Source organism: Kickxella alabastrina, assembly GCF_025024165.1.
Source record: "Kickxella alabastrina strain RSA 675 chromosome Unknown BX661scaffold_16, whole genome shotgun sequence".
Classification (NCBI taxonomy): domain Eukaryota; kingdom Fungi; phylum Kickxellomycota; class Kickxellomycetes; order Kickxellales; family Kickxellaceae; genus Kickxella; species Kickxella alabastrina.
Window position 1 is genome coordinate 1 of NW_026251487.1, and position 15,638 is coordinate 15,638.

Consider the following 15,638-nt stretch of genomic DNA (forward strand, 5'->3'; position numbering starts at 1 on the left):
GAGCAAAATGTGTTGGTGCTTGCGACTGAGCAACAGAAGTATCTTCCGGCGAAGAAATGGACACGCGCTTGGGGGTCCTTGTGCCACGGTCAGACGTTGGCTGGGACGATGCTGAGGGCTTCAGCGATGAGCTCAGTGGGAGATTATTTGTCAAAATGCTGTTTGCAGAATGAAAAGGCAGAGGCGCGCTCCACGAGTCGTCGGTCTCGGGCACCGTATCTAAGCGGCCATTGGTCTCTCTGATAATCTCGTACGACTCCCTCATACTGCTGTGCGCGCTGCGAGACACCGTGCTGGAATACATTGAGTGTCGCCGGTACGCCATTGCCGCAGTCGCTGCGGCCGAGACAGACTTCTTAAATATGGGCTTTGTGAAGAAGCAAACGAGTCAGTGGTGTAATTGCTGCTGTACACCTGTGACTTGCAGTCAACGCTATTTATGCTGGGAGAAGCCACCGATGTTGAATTATTTTGCACCGGCTCCAACAGCGACTCGCGCATGCCATCCTCCAGAGTGGTTGGCGGTAGCCGAGGCATGCTCAGGCACCTTTGCTCCAGTCCACGCCATTGCCGTTGCCTTGCGACTTTGGCCGCGCCCTGCGACCACTGTGAATAGAAAAGGAGTTTGGCCTAAGCGAGACCGCGTTTGTCAACTGGGTCTGTTTGGCCAATGACAATCTGGCCGACGATGCATTGGACCTGCGAGCAACAGCCCTCGTGTACCTGCGCATCAGTTCGGGGGTCGATTTTGCCTGCACGGTTCCGCGCATGTTCAGCATGCCAGCTTGATTCAGGTTGTGCACAGTGCTTGGTAGCGGCATGGTGGTCCACTGCGACACTCTAAACGTTGGAAACTGCGGCTCTGAGTACAGGTACCGGGACATCTGGTCGCAGCCGATGATTTCCAGATGCTGACGCGACTGCACCACAGCCGCGTAATTGCCGTACTTTGACAACGCAAACCCGGTGCCCCGACTGGTCAGCATTGATAATGACAGGCCACTGCTATCTCCGCCGCGTGAGGTTTGCGATATGCTTGAGGTGCCAAACACATACGGTGTAACTGGCGGAGAAAGTGCCGGCGGCGGCAGAATCATACGCGATGCATTGAGTGCGCGCGAGTACGCCGGAAAAAGCATATCATCGTCGTCGCTGTCATCATCATTGTCGCCCTCGTTATTACGGTGGCACTACAAGCTGCTTGCCAGGGATCCTAAAGAAATTGCGAGCTGTCCGTCGGTTGCCCGATCCAAGTTGCCGCTGCCCCGTGCGATCAAGCCACGCCTCAACGAGCCACCACTCAATGCTATGCATCGTGAAAACAGAGGTCATGGCAATTAAACTAGCCCACGCACCATATCTGTCGGAGAAGCTGCCCAAGCACGGATTGGTCAACGCAGATTTGCCGCGGGGAATAGGTGGATGAAAGCTGTGGCAATAATAACTCCGGCACCAAAGAACTGCCCGAGCTGGATGGCAAAGCTGGGTACGCCCAGCCCGCTAACGCCGCGAGTTGTTTGACTGATTATTGGCAAGAATACGCCGACTGCGCTTGTGCCTATGATGATAAACAGGGAGGCAATATGCCAGTCTTTGTCCCACTCTGAGGCAATCCCGGCAACGTCGCAGCCTTGTCCCAATGGCATGTTGAGTGTCGACATGTCAAATATAGATGTGTGGTTATTTTAAGTAGAAGTAATAGTTTGATTAAAGTAAAAAAATAAGTATGTGTGCAACGCGACAAACAAGAATATTAAAAACAGAACGAAAAATAACACGAAAATTGCAAAAAAATGCGAGAGAAATAATTTCCACGAAATGAAAACCTTTTTGGCCAGAGAAGCACAAGGGCTGTGTGTGATATTAAAAACCAGTACCTTAGTACTGATTGGGCCCATCAAGCTATATTAAAGGCAAGCTTTATTTCGTCATATTACTCGACATACCTTTTGAAGCAAATTAAAGTGTATTGTTGTTGGAGTGCACCGCACCGCATCCACACAGCACAATCGCAATCATCAACCCGGAAGTAATAGGGAGCAGCTTGGGATGCATTGTTAGCACCAACTGTTCTTTGTAAACGGTGATGTGGCTGTATTTGGCGGTCTGAAGAGGTTTCGTTCGGCAGTTTGGTCAAACATCGGCTGTTGTTTATATAGTTACTTTGCATTTTTGGGATCATATCCGATTTTTGCTGCTATATCGCCCGCTCATTTGTTCAAAGTTGAGAATAAAAGCAGTTTCAATCAACAATGGTTCTCGACCTACCAAGAAACTGATATGGCAGTTCATGAAAAAATGACAACAGATTTAAATAATTGCGTTTGTATTCATTTGGGTTGACATCAACAAATTGATCCCCCATTACCCCCAACTCATCAGCCGTTCGTTCATACAATTGCCTGCTCTTTTTATTAAAATAATGTAACCCGTACCGACAATTGCTGGTTGTACAGAGCCCTCCCTATTTTTGAAAAGTAACTTTTTTGTGACCTTTTTTCTTGCAATAAGAAACTCTCAAACAAAATAAAGCAGCCGGAAACTACAAACTTAATATAACCAGAAACCAACACAGTTTAAGCCACAAGCGCCACAATGTTGGCACGACAGAGTCAATTTCAGCGGAATAAACATATAAGTATTTCTCTATATTATTAAGCTGCAAGCGTGCAATAGAATCATTCCTGCATATTTCAGTGCAATATAAACTTATTTTGTTTGGAGCTTGCTTTCCAAATTTTAATCTAAAATCAAATGGTTACAATATAAATTATATCGTCAAATTAAACATATATACGCGGATCATTTTTAAACCAGCGCACTCTCCCCATTCTCAGCAGCACAATGTCTAAAATATTATTTGTTTTATTTTAGTTTTAAATATCGGCAGCAGAAAATACAATATCTATTCGAGTTGAATGGTGAACTTTTGTGTTTGCGACAAATGTGACATGTGCGTTTGTTTGTTCCGAGTGCGCGTGTTTAAATTCGGAAATAAAAAACAAGCAAACTTAGTGGCCTCCCCATTTTTATTTATAGTGTATTTATTTTTCTGTAAAGCTATTGTTTGCGCATATTCCAATTTGATATAAAAGATTAAGTGGCAAATTTAACAATTGCATTTGCACGAGTGTGACTACAATTTACCATATGTGCAGCAGATGAGATGCGAAGATGTGAAATATTGTTTTATATGTAAATAATTGTAAATTTTTTAAGAATTAGATAGCCGCCACCTTCATTGCACTGATTGTTCGATTTGCCTGCGTTTCTCAGGGCCGAAAATAAAGTAAAAATGAATGGCAAATTTGCATGTACTGCTGGTTATGTCGATAGTAATGTTGCTGTCGTTGCCATTGTTGTTGGTGCCGCTAATATCGCCATCCTAGTTCTGCTGCCGCTGCTGCAGATAATGTAATTACCCCAATAGACAACGGCAATCACGACAAGAACAATATAAAAAGCGCGGGTTTTGCAATAGCGTCACGAGAGATGTGCTTTTTGCGATGCGATGCGATGCAGTGCGCCCCTCTAATTCTTGTAGTGCCACTTGGCATTATGACCCGACTTCCACTTGGAAAAGTAAGCGACTGTCTTTTCCGCATTGCCGGACTCGTTGACAACGGTGTTGCGCAAGAAAATCACGTCCTCTTGTGACAACGGGTCGAATCCGCAGAGAATCAGCTTGGCCATCAGCTGCTTATACTTGTCACAATCGCCGCCGCCGCAGCCGCATGGCTCCTTGCGATCATGCACAAGGAACCAGCATGCTGGCGGAACGCCCTCCAGCTTGCAGTGTTTGTGCTGGTGCGGAAGACAAGCGCAGGCCATTGTTCAGAGTTGGGGGTGTTTTGTGTGATATTATGCTGTATCGTTATATGAGTGCTATTGAATGATCGTTCAAGCAGCGCTAGTAGTTGTGTGGGAGCGAGAGAGGCACGGCTGGTTGGGCAACAAAGAAATGAGCGTTGATAATTGATAATTAATGCGAAAAATAAAGCTAAATAAAAATTTTTGGAGACAAAAAAGCGACGACGACCACTGGCGAGCAATCAGATACACCTATGCTCAATTATTTTTTAATTTTGTTTTCTTAGCTCTTAGCCTGTCAACAACGAGAAAGAAATAGTGTGCGAATTCGCAATAGGGCAAACTTTAACGGGTAGGTTCGCTCAAGCGCTCAAGTCCAGGCTGGCTTCAAAAAATAAAAATAAAATTTTAGGCTTGTGGCCAGAAATACTCCTTGCCCCCTTTTTTCGTTGTTTTTTCCCCAACTGATCCGATCTCCAAAATACCAACTCTTTGACTGTCTTACTGCCCAAAAGGAGAAAAATGCGGGCAGTTAAATAAACCCGGTATAGTGCAGATGCCATGCATCGGTTGTTAATGTTTTTCATACCTGAAGCTGCGCAAAAATGAAGAGAAACATGGAAAAACAAGGGCAATTTACACCCTGCTTTCAATATTTGTGACAGCAAAAGCTTTGCGAGTGATTGCAGCAATGCGGGCACAAATGGACGCATCAAATGACAAAAATTGCTGTAATTAAATAGTACAAAAAGACAGGAAAAAAGAGAGAGAAAAGGCCAACAATGCAACAAACTAATATAATTTTTTACACATTGACTTACTATTCCGGCTACTGCAGCTGCTCTGCTGATACCACGTCTATATTCCCTGTTCTTGGCCATGGTTGGTATGTGTCCCTTATATTATTTTCCACTTTCATTGCAGTGGGCAGACACAACACCATGGAATACAGCAGATGCAGGCGAACAAAAAAACAATATTGGTGCGATGATATGTTGAATCGAAACAAAAATAGAATGCAACAGAGTTATTTGGGGTCATTTTTTCGCTCTGAAAATAGTGTGTTTGGCAGAAAGAGGGTCGGGCATTCAACTGCGAGGCACACTCTACCTCATGGAAGCGAAGTGTGAGGTGAACAAAACAGGAAATTTGAGCGACTGATAAAAATGGTTGAAAATAAAAGGGATACAGCCAGAAAAGCAAAAAAAATTACATGGTATACCCTATACTTTTTTATTCTAACTCTCTTTTCTAAACCCACTCACTTTCTTTCATTGTTTTTATATTACATTTTTACTCTTTTCATTTACATATTCTAAATAATCCACCAAACCAAAGCAACTTAACCATGATGTACACTTGTGTCCAGGGCCGCATATTCCAAATCGAGCCTGTTTTCACCGTCGAGAAGTGCGTCGAGAAGGTTGTCGAGAAAGTCGTCGAGAAGGTTGTTGAGAAGAAGGTCGAAGTCATCAAGGAGGTTTGCTGCTGCGAGAAGCACAACCACCATGGTTGCGGCGGCAACAGCTGCCACACCATGTGCACCATCACTGCAATCCCTGCGGTGGCAGCTGCAGCGGTGGTTGCAAGGAGGCCGAGGTCAAGATTACCGTCAAGGTCGAGGAGAAGAAGTGCTAAAACACTTGTTTTCGTTGTTTTTTACTTTACTTTATTTTCATATTCTTCATTTCAAATTATTATCTCAAAATCGATTTTTTTTCTGACCACTCAGTAACATAAAAACAACACTGGCTGTAGTTGATAGACTGCATTGATCAGATTTTAACCAACACATCGTGAAAGGTGCTTATGCTTGTGTTTATGTTTATGTGTAAGTATAAATATTTAAATAAAAGAAATGGTAAAATGAAGAGTTTGGATAGATAGTAAGCAAATGTTGATATTTGCTCAGCTAGAGATAGTGATATAGAGACAAGCAGACAGACAGACAGACAGACAGAAAAGCGAGTTTAGCTGAATAGGAGCATGGTCGTCGCTAACGTAAAAATTGAATGAGAAAACAGAACCTTTTGAAACGGTACTGCAAAAAAAGCCATGTAATCACATATCCGCCGTCACTACCCAGTTGTCATCAATCTCGCCTCCAGCCAACCTTTTGGTAATGCTCACGCGAGCGCATTAGTCCTCGAGGAAGAAGTAGTTACCCTCAGCCTTCTGCTCTCTGTCCTTGGCCGAGTCCATCTTGTTAATGCGGGGGCGGTAGTTGGTCGGGTCACGGCGGAAGGTGATTCTAAGCGACTTGAGGAACTTGTTCATTCCGAGAGCAGCGACTGCGGCGAGTTGGCCCTGGCCTTGATGGATGGAGTACCGTCCATGACAATGACGTTGTCGGCGAGGTACGTAGCCATAATGAAATCGTGCTCGACAATAAAGGCGGTCTTGTTGTGGTGCATGATGAAACGCTTGATGACCTTGGACGCGATAATGCGCTGCTCCGAGTCGAGGTAGGCTGAGGGCTCATCGATGAGGTACACGTCGGCCGGGGTTCCCAGGGCCAGCACAAGGGCCACGCGCTGCAGCTCACCACCGGACAGGTTCCTGACATCGTTGTCGACAATCTCCTCGATTCTCATCGGCTTGACAACGTCAGTCTGGAACTGCGGGTTCATGAAGGCGTTGCGGATCTTCTTGAGCATCAGCATGCGCACGGAGCCGTCAACTTGGGGGCGATCTTCTGCGGCTTGTACGACATCAGCAGCTGTGGGATTTCCTCGTTGTTATCAGGCTTGAGGTTTCCGGCGAGCATGCGGATCAGCGTGGTCTTTCCGGTTCCGTTCTCGCCAAGCAGAATGATGACCTGCGACTCGGTGAATGAGCCTCCCTTGACCGACAGCTTGAAGTTGCCCATGGTCTTGGTCATCGACGGGTACGTGTACGTGTGGTGGCGTTTGATCTCCTCCTCGGTAGCCTGCTCGACCAGACGGAACGACAGCGCCTCATCACGGAAGCGCATGTTCTCAGTCGGAATGTGGCCGTCGAGGAAGATGTTGATGCCTTCGCGCACCGAGTAAGGCATGGTGACAACACCGTACACGGAGGGCGTACCGTAGAGCATGCAGACAAAGTCTGACAGGTAGTCCAGCACTGACAAATCGTGCTCAACGGCAATAACGTAGTTGGTTGACTGCAGCAGACTGCGAATGACACGGGCAGCGTTCAGGCGCTGCTTGACATCGAGGTACGACGACGGCTCGTCAAACATGTAGACGTCGGCCTGCTGCACGCAGGCAAGGCAATGGCAAAGCGCTGCAGCTCACCGCCGGAAGCTGGGCCAGGTCGCGAGTTAGGACATCCTGGAGGTCGAGTTCCTTAAGCACATACGCAAGGTTGTCCATGGTAGCCTTCTTGTGGAGCAGCTCCTCGACACAGCCCTTGACAGCGCGCGGGATGTTGTCGACCCACTGGGGCTTGATCATGCGCGCAGGTCGTCCTGTAGCACCTTTGTAAAGTAGTTCTGCAGCTCTGAACCACGGAAATGCTTGATGATATCCTCCCAATCGGGCGGCGAGCTGAAGCGGCCCAGGTTGGGCTTGACCTTTCCGGCCAGGATCTTCAGCGCAGTCGACTTTCCCGTACCGTTGGCTCCACCAGGCCAAGGACCTGTCCGGGACGCGGCATAGGCAGCCTGTGCAGCTTGAAGGTGTTGGCTCCGTAGCGATGGGTGGTCTCCTTTGCCAGGTTTACCGGAATATTAATAATGCTAATGGCTCCGAACGGGCACTTTTTGACGCACATACCGCAACCAATGCACAAATCCTCAGAAATTGTCGAAATCTTGGACGTCGGCCACACGTCAATGCACAGCTTGCCCATTTTGTTGACGGGGCACACGTTCTTGCACTCCTGCTTGCACTTCTTGGGCTTGCACCTGTCATTGTTGACGATGGCGATACGCGTCTTTTTGTCCATTTTGTAGTTTTATGACCTGTGATTTGACAGCAGATTAAGAATTTAAAGATATATAAATAAAATGAAACGAATGAGAGAAATGACGAACCAAGGGAGCAAGATTCAGCAAGCTTTATTTTTTGAAAAGCTATTAAATTTTTCTTTTACTGTTCTTGGTTGGGGGCGGGCGGCTGCAAAGATGCGTCGTCGCTGTAGCTGTAATATCTACTTTGCCAGTATTTCCTTAAGAGCCGACCTTTGCAAAGGCTGCAGTAAATACCAAAAAAATCAATTGCCCAAAAAAATACACCCTAAAAAGGACGCCAAAAGAAAATTTTTTTTGGTGATGCTCAATTAAAAAAAGAGAAAAAAATAAAAGAAAATTAAAACTCGTTTTTTCTTCTGCTTGTGCATGTGTGAGAAAAAGATCCAATCGATTCGCTCGCATTCATGTTTTTTTTGGTGGCAGAGATTAGATGGCGGATCAGACTTGATCTGATTTTAATCGTCCGAGCACCATTGGCGCGTGTGAAGCAGTCAAGGGGCCAGGAACACTGGGCTCTGTGAATAACACGCTCGCGACCCCCCTCTTCAAGCCCTGAAGACCGGCAATGAAGCAAAGGCAGAATAGGATTACAATCAGAGGCAGATGAACAACATGTGTGGTGGATTGAAATGCAGTTCTGTGCAAGATCTCTTCTCACTGCGATTTCATCACTTCACATCTCATCTTTTTTTCTTTCTCAGCCCGCTGATGGCATCTCCTTTCTCTTATTTCTGCATGATGTCAGATGTATCCCCAAGAGATCCATGATCTGAAGAGCAGGCCAAGCATTGAAAGTATAAAAAGGAAGAGCCTCCTGGGAAATATATTCTCAGACGAGAAATGTCTTTCTTTTCAATACGGCTGCTGCTGCTGCACACACAATAACAACCCTCTTTTTCATTATCACTAGCAATTACTCTCTTGCCATTGCTCTTGCAGCCACTATAAATCCCCGACTTGAAATGAACCCGCCGCCGACTCCTGTCCTTCAGCCTGTTCTGACGACAGAACAATCACGCCATTTGTGCTGTGAAAAAATACAGGCACATTGAACTTTTTTGTTAACTTGGTTCTTTCAATATATTTCTGTACAAATGAACAAGTGATAAACGACTATTAATACATTAATTATATATGCGACCGTCTGATTTTGCGAGCTGCGAGCTGCTGGCTGCGACTGGATCCTGGGTGCTGAAATTGAAATAATGATACAGCGCGAGTGACATCATCATATGCCGCAGTATTGAGTGGAAAATTACCGCTACGGAATATTACTTTTCTAATCAGCAAGGCGGGGGAGGGCTTTTTTTCTCACAAAAAGCACAAAAAATAAAGCTGTGTGCCACGAGATAAGCGCCAATCACAGGCACTCAGGCCTGGGCCAGTGGAAAAAAGTAAAGGCCGAGCGCCATGCCACCTTTCCTTCTTTATTTTTCTTTTCTTCATTGACCCACCAATTTTAATTGCTTTATATATTTTCGAGTAGCTCAGCTATAGATTAGACCATTAGAGCTTTGAAATGCTACGACATCAACTGGGCCGCATTGCGCCTTTTATCGCCATCGCCATTGCTGCAGCCGCGGCAGGGGTGCTGGCGTCGCCTGTGGACACAGTGGAATCAGTACCACTGCCAGGTGAAGAAAAGCCAATCCCTCCGGGAGAATCCGACTACTACATCCGACTATTCGCATGCGCCGTGCTGGTCATTGCTGGTGGGCTGCTCGCCGGGCTGACCCTCGGGCTGATGTCTCTGGACGAGACCAATCTGCACATCCTGGCGACGTCCGGAACGCCCCAGCAGCAGCTGTACGCTAAGCGTATCCAGCCGATCCGCAAGAACGGCCACTGGCTCCTGGTGACCCTCTTGCTCGGTAATACAGTGATCAATGAGACTTTGCCCATTGTCATGGACTCCATCCTCGGCGGCGGCGTCAAGGCCGTTCTGGTATCGACAGCATCGATTGTGCTGTTTGGCGAGATCATCCCGCAGTCGCTATGCGCTCGATACGGCCTGGCGATTGGCGCCTTTTTCGCCTACCCCGTGCGCATCCTGCAGTACATTTTGTCGCCACTCGGCTACCCTATCGCCTTACTTCTGGACTACGTGCTGGGCCCTGACCACGGCATCACGTACAAAAAGGCAGCTCTGAAAGAGCTGGTTTCCCTGAGTGACACCGCGCACGGCGGCAACCTGTCGGCCGACGAAGTGACGATTATCCGCGGGGCGCTCGAACTGGGCGAAAAGCTCGTCGTCGAAGTAATGACTGATCTCAACAACGTCTACATGGTCGACATTAACGCGCGGTTGGACCGCAGCCTGCTCACCGAGATGCTGCGCCAGGGCCACAGCCGTGTGCCAGTGTACGAGGGCGAGCGCACAAATGTCGTCGGCGTGCTTCTGGTCAAATCCCTGATCCTCCTTGATCCTGATGATGCCGTGCCGGTGCGCGAGACACGCATGTCGGACATCCCGTTGGTTACGCCGGATATCTCTCTGTACGATATCCTGAATGCCTTCCAGGAGGGCGGCAGCCACATGGCCGTTGTGGTCGGGCCAAGGGCGGATCGTGAGGGAACCAATTTGCGCGCACAAGAGTCCACTCCTCTCCTTGGCGCCGCCACCGACGATCCAGCCTGGCCACCGCTGTCGCCGCTGCCGCTGGTGCGCAGGCTGTCCGGGTACATTCGAGGAACGCACAAGGTATTCGGCGAAATATCTGAAGAAACCGTCAGACACTTTGCACCCATAGGTATCATCACTCTGGAAGACGTTATCGAGGAGCTTATTCAGGAGGAGATTATCGATGAAACCGATGTGTTTGTCGATATGAGGCAGAAGATTAAGGTTATGCGGGCCGTCAAGCTTGTGCAGAACTTGAGTATTGCTCCGCAGGGGAAATCCAACGCGGCCTATCGGTCGGTGACGGGATCTTCTGCGCCAACCGGTGATGAGACGCAGCAGGAAGTGGCAGCTGCGGCGGCGGCAAAAAAACGTGGAGTGGCATTCAGCAGCAGGCGCCGTAGAAACGATTAAGAAAATAATTTACCCTTTATATATATATATTTTTTACTCACGGTACAGTGAATCGTATTCATTTCTATTCAAAGCTGCGCACGGGGCATCCTTCCTTTATTTTATTTTTTCATATATCACATGTGGCATGCAAATAAAAAAACCAAGCTTGATTTTTCAGTATAAATTTATACAATACAGGCGGCAGAGATAAACACCATGAATACGTGCGATTTGGCTGACTGCGTACATTTGCATACGCTCACCTATTGTTTCTCAAAAAGGATTGCACATTGGTTATTGTTCCACGTCCATAAGCCAACAAACCAATTAGCCAATAAATTTGCTTAAAAAGCACCACATGTCGCGTTTGTTTGCCAAATAAATTTTAAAAGTGATTTGAATCCATGTTTTTATCCAATAGAGTTTGGTTTTCGTCTATAAATGCGGCGCGGGTATCTGTCCCTGAGATTCCAATTAAGATCGGAACGAATGGAGGTAGAATTGTTGAGCTCGTTCTTTTTTCTTTTTTCTTCTCAGACCATTATCTTTGACAAAATTGGGTAAATCCTATTGATTATCATCCGATATCGATAGTTTTTATTATCGTTTAAAATTGACCAACAAGAGCAAAGGGAAATTGACTTTGGGAACACAAAATAGCGTAAATATACGTCATATAAATGTAAAGTGTCTTTAACAAAATCATTTTTGTTAATGTAGCACAATGCATATCTATGTGGTACAGATCACTCTTCGTCCTCTTTTGCTTTTCAACATACAAGCAAGCAAGCAAGCAAATAATTCTATTCTATTCTTTATTTTTGCCTTGCTTCTCACATGAGGATTAGAGCAAATGAATGGATAGATGCCACATTGTTTAAAGTGGTTTTTATGCCCATACAATTGTCCCACGCTTCCTTTTCAATGTCAAACAACTTGAGTACTTCAAGGTTGTTGACATTGAAAGATGTTAGTGTACGACCCTGCTTTCCTCCCCTTGAATCTATTCACCTGCTTTTTTCCGAGGCTAAATAAGCGCTTCTATTAGTTTGGAGCTAATTGTATTTTTAGATCGACCAACCAGGGCGCAAAAGTAAGCCAGGATGCTTGCTGCTTCTGATGTGCTGATGCTGTGTGCAGCGGGACCCCTTTTTATTTCTGCCGCTCTGATATAATTTTTTAAAAGACGAAAAAATCGCGCGAAATAAAGAAAAATTTTTGGACATGCCACATGACCCCGTTGCACGCATCAGCAGCAGAGAAATATAGCAAGCGGCCAAAGCAGACAGACAGGCAACACTTGGCCTTCCCCAAAAAGATGAATTGTTAGGCACACTGGTTCTGTTGTGTGTGCTGCGCCTGGCTGTGCTGTGACGAGGAGAAAACGTCGTGGCACGCCTGTTTTTATTTACTTCGTGTCAATTCGCTGATATTCTGTGAAGGGGCCGAGCCAAAAAATGAAGTGTTTGGTCTCTTAATTCCGCCGCTGACTGTTAGTGCCTTAAATAGGCAAAGCGATGCGCCCAGTATTTATGTGGGTGGCCTTACTCTGCCACTGAATTAATTTTTATTCTCTTGCGCTCCCCAGTCTCTTTGACCAACATCTCTCTTTCATTCTGCCTTTTCTTTCTTTCTTTTCTTTTCTTTCGAGTATATCAACGCACGTTCCTCCCCCGACCCTCCCCCTTCTTTTTTATTTTATATTTTATATTTTTTTATATTTCCCTTCCTTTATCGCCTGCCCATTTTTCCCGTCCTCTTTGTCCTCAAAAAGCAGGCAAACACCACAAAAAAGGAAGCCCTTTTTGTATATCCTATTCTCTCCCTGTATTTAAATCCTTTATTCTTGTTTACACAAAAATACAATGACACCACAACCACGGCCACTATCACCGCAATTGCCCAGCCTCGGCTTGTGTCGCAGCACTCGCTGCATTTATTTTCGCAATCTCCAACAGCAAATTACCCAACAACAAGGAGAGCAGCAGCAGCACCATCATCTGCAACAGACCCTGCGGTGTCGCACGCCGGCATTATCCACCTCTGCAACAACCACAGTCAGCAGCGCCAGCACCAGCTCCAGCTCTAGCACCAGCTCCAGCAGCAGTAACTCCCAGTCACCAACCACACGCAGCAGAGGCCATCAGGAGCAGCAGCAGCCGCGGCGGCGGAATTCGGAGACAGCAGAGTCATGGCCGATGGCTGTTGAGGCGCTCGCACAGCGGCTGTGGGATTGCGGCCGCGATGCATTCAGCCGTCATTGCCCCTCAACAACAGCCACTCCCTCCCCATCGTCCCCCGAACTGTCCTCAAAGCTGGTCTTTGACGACGAATACGTCGACTACGACGCTGCTACTGCATCTGTGCTCAGCCCCCCGCCAACTGCTGTTGCTGTGTTCCCCGGCTGTGAGGACGGCGCGGGGGACGCGCTGTGCGATGGGCCTTATGTGCGAGTGGACTATGCCTGCGAAAAGAGAGCCTTGATCGAGTGAACGTTGCTGCTGCTTCCGTGAAGGGCGATTGCGAGCGGCGGCAAAGGATTGTTCTGTTGAAGATAAGGAAGGACCGTTGGGTGTGGCTGCGACCGCGACTGCGACCTTGGCGGATATTGCCGGAGTTGGAAATTCCGGTGATCATTCCGGCGATATTCAAAGCAGGAGGCATCAAAAGCAGCAAAAACAACAGCTAAAGCGTCAGGTGCCCTTATCCACATGCCCTCTTCTTCACTACCAGCCAATGTCCAATCCGTTCAAAAACATGATCAAGCCAAGCGCCTGCTTTCCTTCATCCCCCTTATCACCGCCTGTCATGTCGACGCTGGTCAAATCCGGCCACCTCCTGCGTCCCCAGCACAAAGTCAGTCCATCCGGGCCCTCAACTGTTTCAATCCATGCGTCATTGGTCTCTTGTGTCCACTGCAAAACGGGAAATTTTCTTGAATTCTGTTTTGTCGCTGACCGCTGTCATTGCGGATGCCACAATGACTGTCCTTGTAAACCGTGTGTAGATATTCGGGAGCAAAGGCACCCAAACAGGCGAATGATGGGCGTTACTTCTGCTGCTGCTGCTACTGCAGCGGATATTCAAAAAGCCACTGCCCCCCCTTTGCTTGTGTCGACTGAGCGGAAGCGCAGCCAGGGAAAATTCCAGTCTCCACATATTGCTCCTCAGAACAAGACACATAAAGCTTGGGAGGACGAGTCGGGTTATAGGCAACAGCAGCACCAGCACCAGCACCAGCACCGGAAACACCAACAACAGCAGCCACGGATTCAACGCCAGCAGCAGCATGGTCTGTGCTCAATGGCATCTTGATTGTATTTTCTATAGTATTTTTCTTTAATTTGTAATTCTTCAGTATTCTTTCTTTTTCTAAAAAAGAAATATTTCATCCGCGCATCGCGATGAATTTGGTTTGTAAAATGGGTGAGCTCTTATTTTATTTTTTCATTTTATGCACGCACACATGCATGCATTCATGAATGAGTGAGTGGCTACATGTCCCTCTTTTTATGGCATGGCATGGCATAGCTGTCGTGTGTCCGTTGCCGAATATTATGCAAATAAAAAAGACGTGGACATTGCTCCAGTATTTTTTACATCATTTCTTTTACCTTTCGGATGCCTTGTATGTACGGCGTGCTGCGTTGACTCGATGTACCACGCATCCCAACTAATTATATTTTTTTTTGTAAAATTAACATATTTTTGTCATATTTATATTCCATATAAAGCCTATCATAATTTTTCTATTCAATAAAATCTTATCTTTGTTTGACCCAAGAAAAAAAGTTTAAAAAAATTCAATTAACCTCTTTCTTTTTTTTTTTACTCAAAGTATTTATTCAACTTCAAATATCAAATTAAAGTAATTATGAAAACCATTGTATTCAAATACTTTAGCGCCCTGACTTTGTCCCTAGTACTCGCCTTTCTTCTTCTTCAGGTCCAAGGCACAAATGCCGCTGCCATAGCCATCGACGCCGATACTGACGCCGATGCTGTTGCCCTTGACAATGAGGTTGTGGTTGTTGTTGAGACTGCAACTGTAGTTGCGGGCTCTGGGCCTGCAGCTGTCGAGTCTATTTCTGCCGACTATGTTGATTCTGCCAACTCTGTTAACTACGATTCTGACTCGGACTCTGACTCTTATTCGGCGGATGTCAAGCCCGTTTACGTTGGCGTTGACCCTGATACTGACTCGGGGGATAATAATGCCCGGTATAGTGACAACTACAAGTACGACTATGGCTACGACTACTTGAGACCAAGACCCAGACCATGTAAGTATCACAGTTCAATATGCCACATAAAAAATACCCACTACATTTATTCACAATACTTTATTACTAAAAAACCAATCCAATATGTATCTTTACCCGTCAAAAGTTCATTTATATTTTTTAGCCTCATGCATCATGTATGAAGTGAGAAGCGGCGATTACTGCTACAAGATAGCAGAGGAAAACAACATGCCCTATGAGCAGTTCCTGAGACAAAACCCAGGAATCAACTGCAAGGGCCTGAGAATTGGACAAAGCGTATGTCTTTTCCCAACAACTCTCCCTGGAAACGCCTTTGATGGAAGAGGAAAAACCCAAGAAGTATCTTGCACAACCTATGTGGTCAAGGAGGGCGACTTGTGCTCACAGATATCGAGAGAAAACGGATTGTCTATCTATAATTTTATCAAGCTTAATGATGATAGCTCGACTTGGAAGGGATGCACAGGATTGGAAGTCGGCCAGAAAGTGTGTGTCGGCTGATATGTACTTTAATTTTGCATTCTAATAGCAGTATAATAAAATAAAATAAAAGGATTAATTTATTTGTAATTTTGATATGCATATATATGTA

The 15,638-nt window shown here is 46.3% G+C and overlaps 6 protein-coding genes across 6 annotated transcripts; 4 read left to right on the forward strand and 2 right to left on the reverse strand.

Moving 5' to 3' along the window:
- Positions 1-432: 432 nt before the first annotated feature.
- BX661DRAFT_37964 (uncharacterized protein) lies at positions 433-1,265 on the reverse strand. Its single transcript, XM_051539114.1, has one exon. The coding sequence runs from the start codon at positions 1,137-1,139 to the stop codon at positions 540-542; it is 600 nt and encodes a 199-aa protein (XP_051390477.1). The 5' UTR covers positions 1,140-1,265; the 3' UTR covers positions 433-539.
- Positions 1,266-1,794, reverse strand: BX661DRAFT_37963 (uncharacterized protein). The gene has a single exon (XM_051539113.1). It carries the CDS (start codon positions 1,659-1,661, stop codon positions 1,392-1,394), a length of 270 nt encoding a protein of 89 aa, XP_051390478.1. The 5' UTR covers positions 1,662-1,794; the 3' UTR covers positions 1,266-1,391.
- A 4,500-nt stretch (positions 1,795-6,294) lies between these two features.
- Positions 6,295-6,842, forward strand: BX661DRAFT_194146 (uncharacterized protein; the record flags this gene model as incomplete). Its single annotated transcript, XM_051537853.1, has 2 exons — positions 6,295-6,514; positions 6,556-6,842. 2 exons carry the CDS (start codon positions 6,295-6,297, stop codon positions 6,840-6,842), a joined length of 507 nt encoding a protein of 168 aa, XP_051390479.1.
- A 2,442-nt stretch (positions 6,843-9,284) lies between these two features.
- On the forward strand, positions 9,285-10,799 carry BX661DRAFT_144364 (uncharacterized protein; the record flags this gene model as incomplete). The annotated part of the gene is made up of 2 exons (XM_051533041.1): positions 9,285-10,438; positions 10,499-10,799. The coding sequence occupies 2 exons, from the start codon at positions 9,285-9,287 to the stop codon at positions 10,797-10,799; spliced, it is 1,455 nt and encodes a 484-aa protein (XP_051390480.1).
- Positions 10,800-12,472: 1,673 nt separating this feature from the next.
- Positions 12,473-14,244, forward strand: BX661DRAFT_184484 (uncharacterized protein). Its single transcript, XM_051536521.1, has 4 exons — positions 12,473-12,800; positions 12,840-13,037; positions 13,059-13,234; positions 13,341-14,244. Exons 1-4 carry the CDS (start codon positions 12,647-12,649, stop codon positions 14,094-14,096), a joined length of 1,284 nt encoding a protein of 427 aa, XP_051390481.1. The 5' UTR covers positions 12,473-12,646; the 3' UTR covers positions 14,097-14,244.
- A 358-nt stretch (positions 14,245-14,602) lies between these two features.
- Positions 14,603-15,616, forward strand: BX661DRAFT_184485 (uncharacterized protein). Its single transcript, XM_051536522.1, has 2 exons — positions 14,603-15,064; positions 15,189-15,616. Exons 1-2 carry the CDS (start codon positions 14,656-14,658, stop codon positions 15,545-15,547), a joined length of 768 nt encoding a protein of 255 aa, XP_051390482.1. The 5' UTR covers positions 14,603-14,655; the 3' UTR covers positions 15,548-15,616.
- Positions 15,617-15,638: the final 22 nt, after the last annotated feature.

Bases quoted from the DNA above. Each gene is read 5' to 3' on its own strand.
- BX661DRAFT_37964 (XM_051539114.1), bottom strand. From the start codon at position 1,139: ATGCTTTTTCCGGCGTACTCGCGCGCACTCAATGCATCGCGTATGATT.
- BX661DRAFT_37963 (XM_051539113.1), bottom strand. From the start codon at position 1,661: ATGTCGACACTCAACATGCCATTGGGACAAGGCTGCGACGTTGCCGGG.
- BX661DRAFT_184484 (XM_051536521.1), top strand. From the start codon at position 12,647: ATGACACCACAACCACGGCCACTATCACCGCAATTGCCCAGCCTCGGC. The intron at 12,801-12,839 runs GTCGCACGCCGG...CAACAACCACAG, and splicing joins TCTGCAACAGACCCTGCGGT to TCAGCAGCGCCAGCACCAGC. The intron at 13,235-13,340 runs GTGGACTATGCC...GTTGAAGATAAG, and splicing joins GCGATGGGCCTTATGTGCGA to GAAGGACCGTTGGGTGTGGC.
- BX661DRAFT_184485 (XM_051536522.1), top strand. From the start codon at position 14,656: ATGAAAACCATTGTATTCAAATACTTTAGCGCCCTGACTTTGTCCCTA. The intron at 15,065-15,188 runs GTAAGTATCACA...TATATTTTTTAG, and splicing joins GAGACCAAGACCCAGACCAT to CCTCATGCATCATGTATGAA.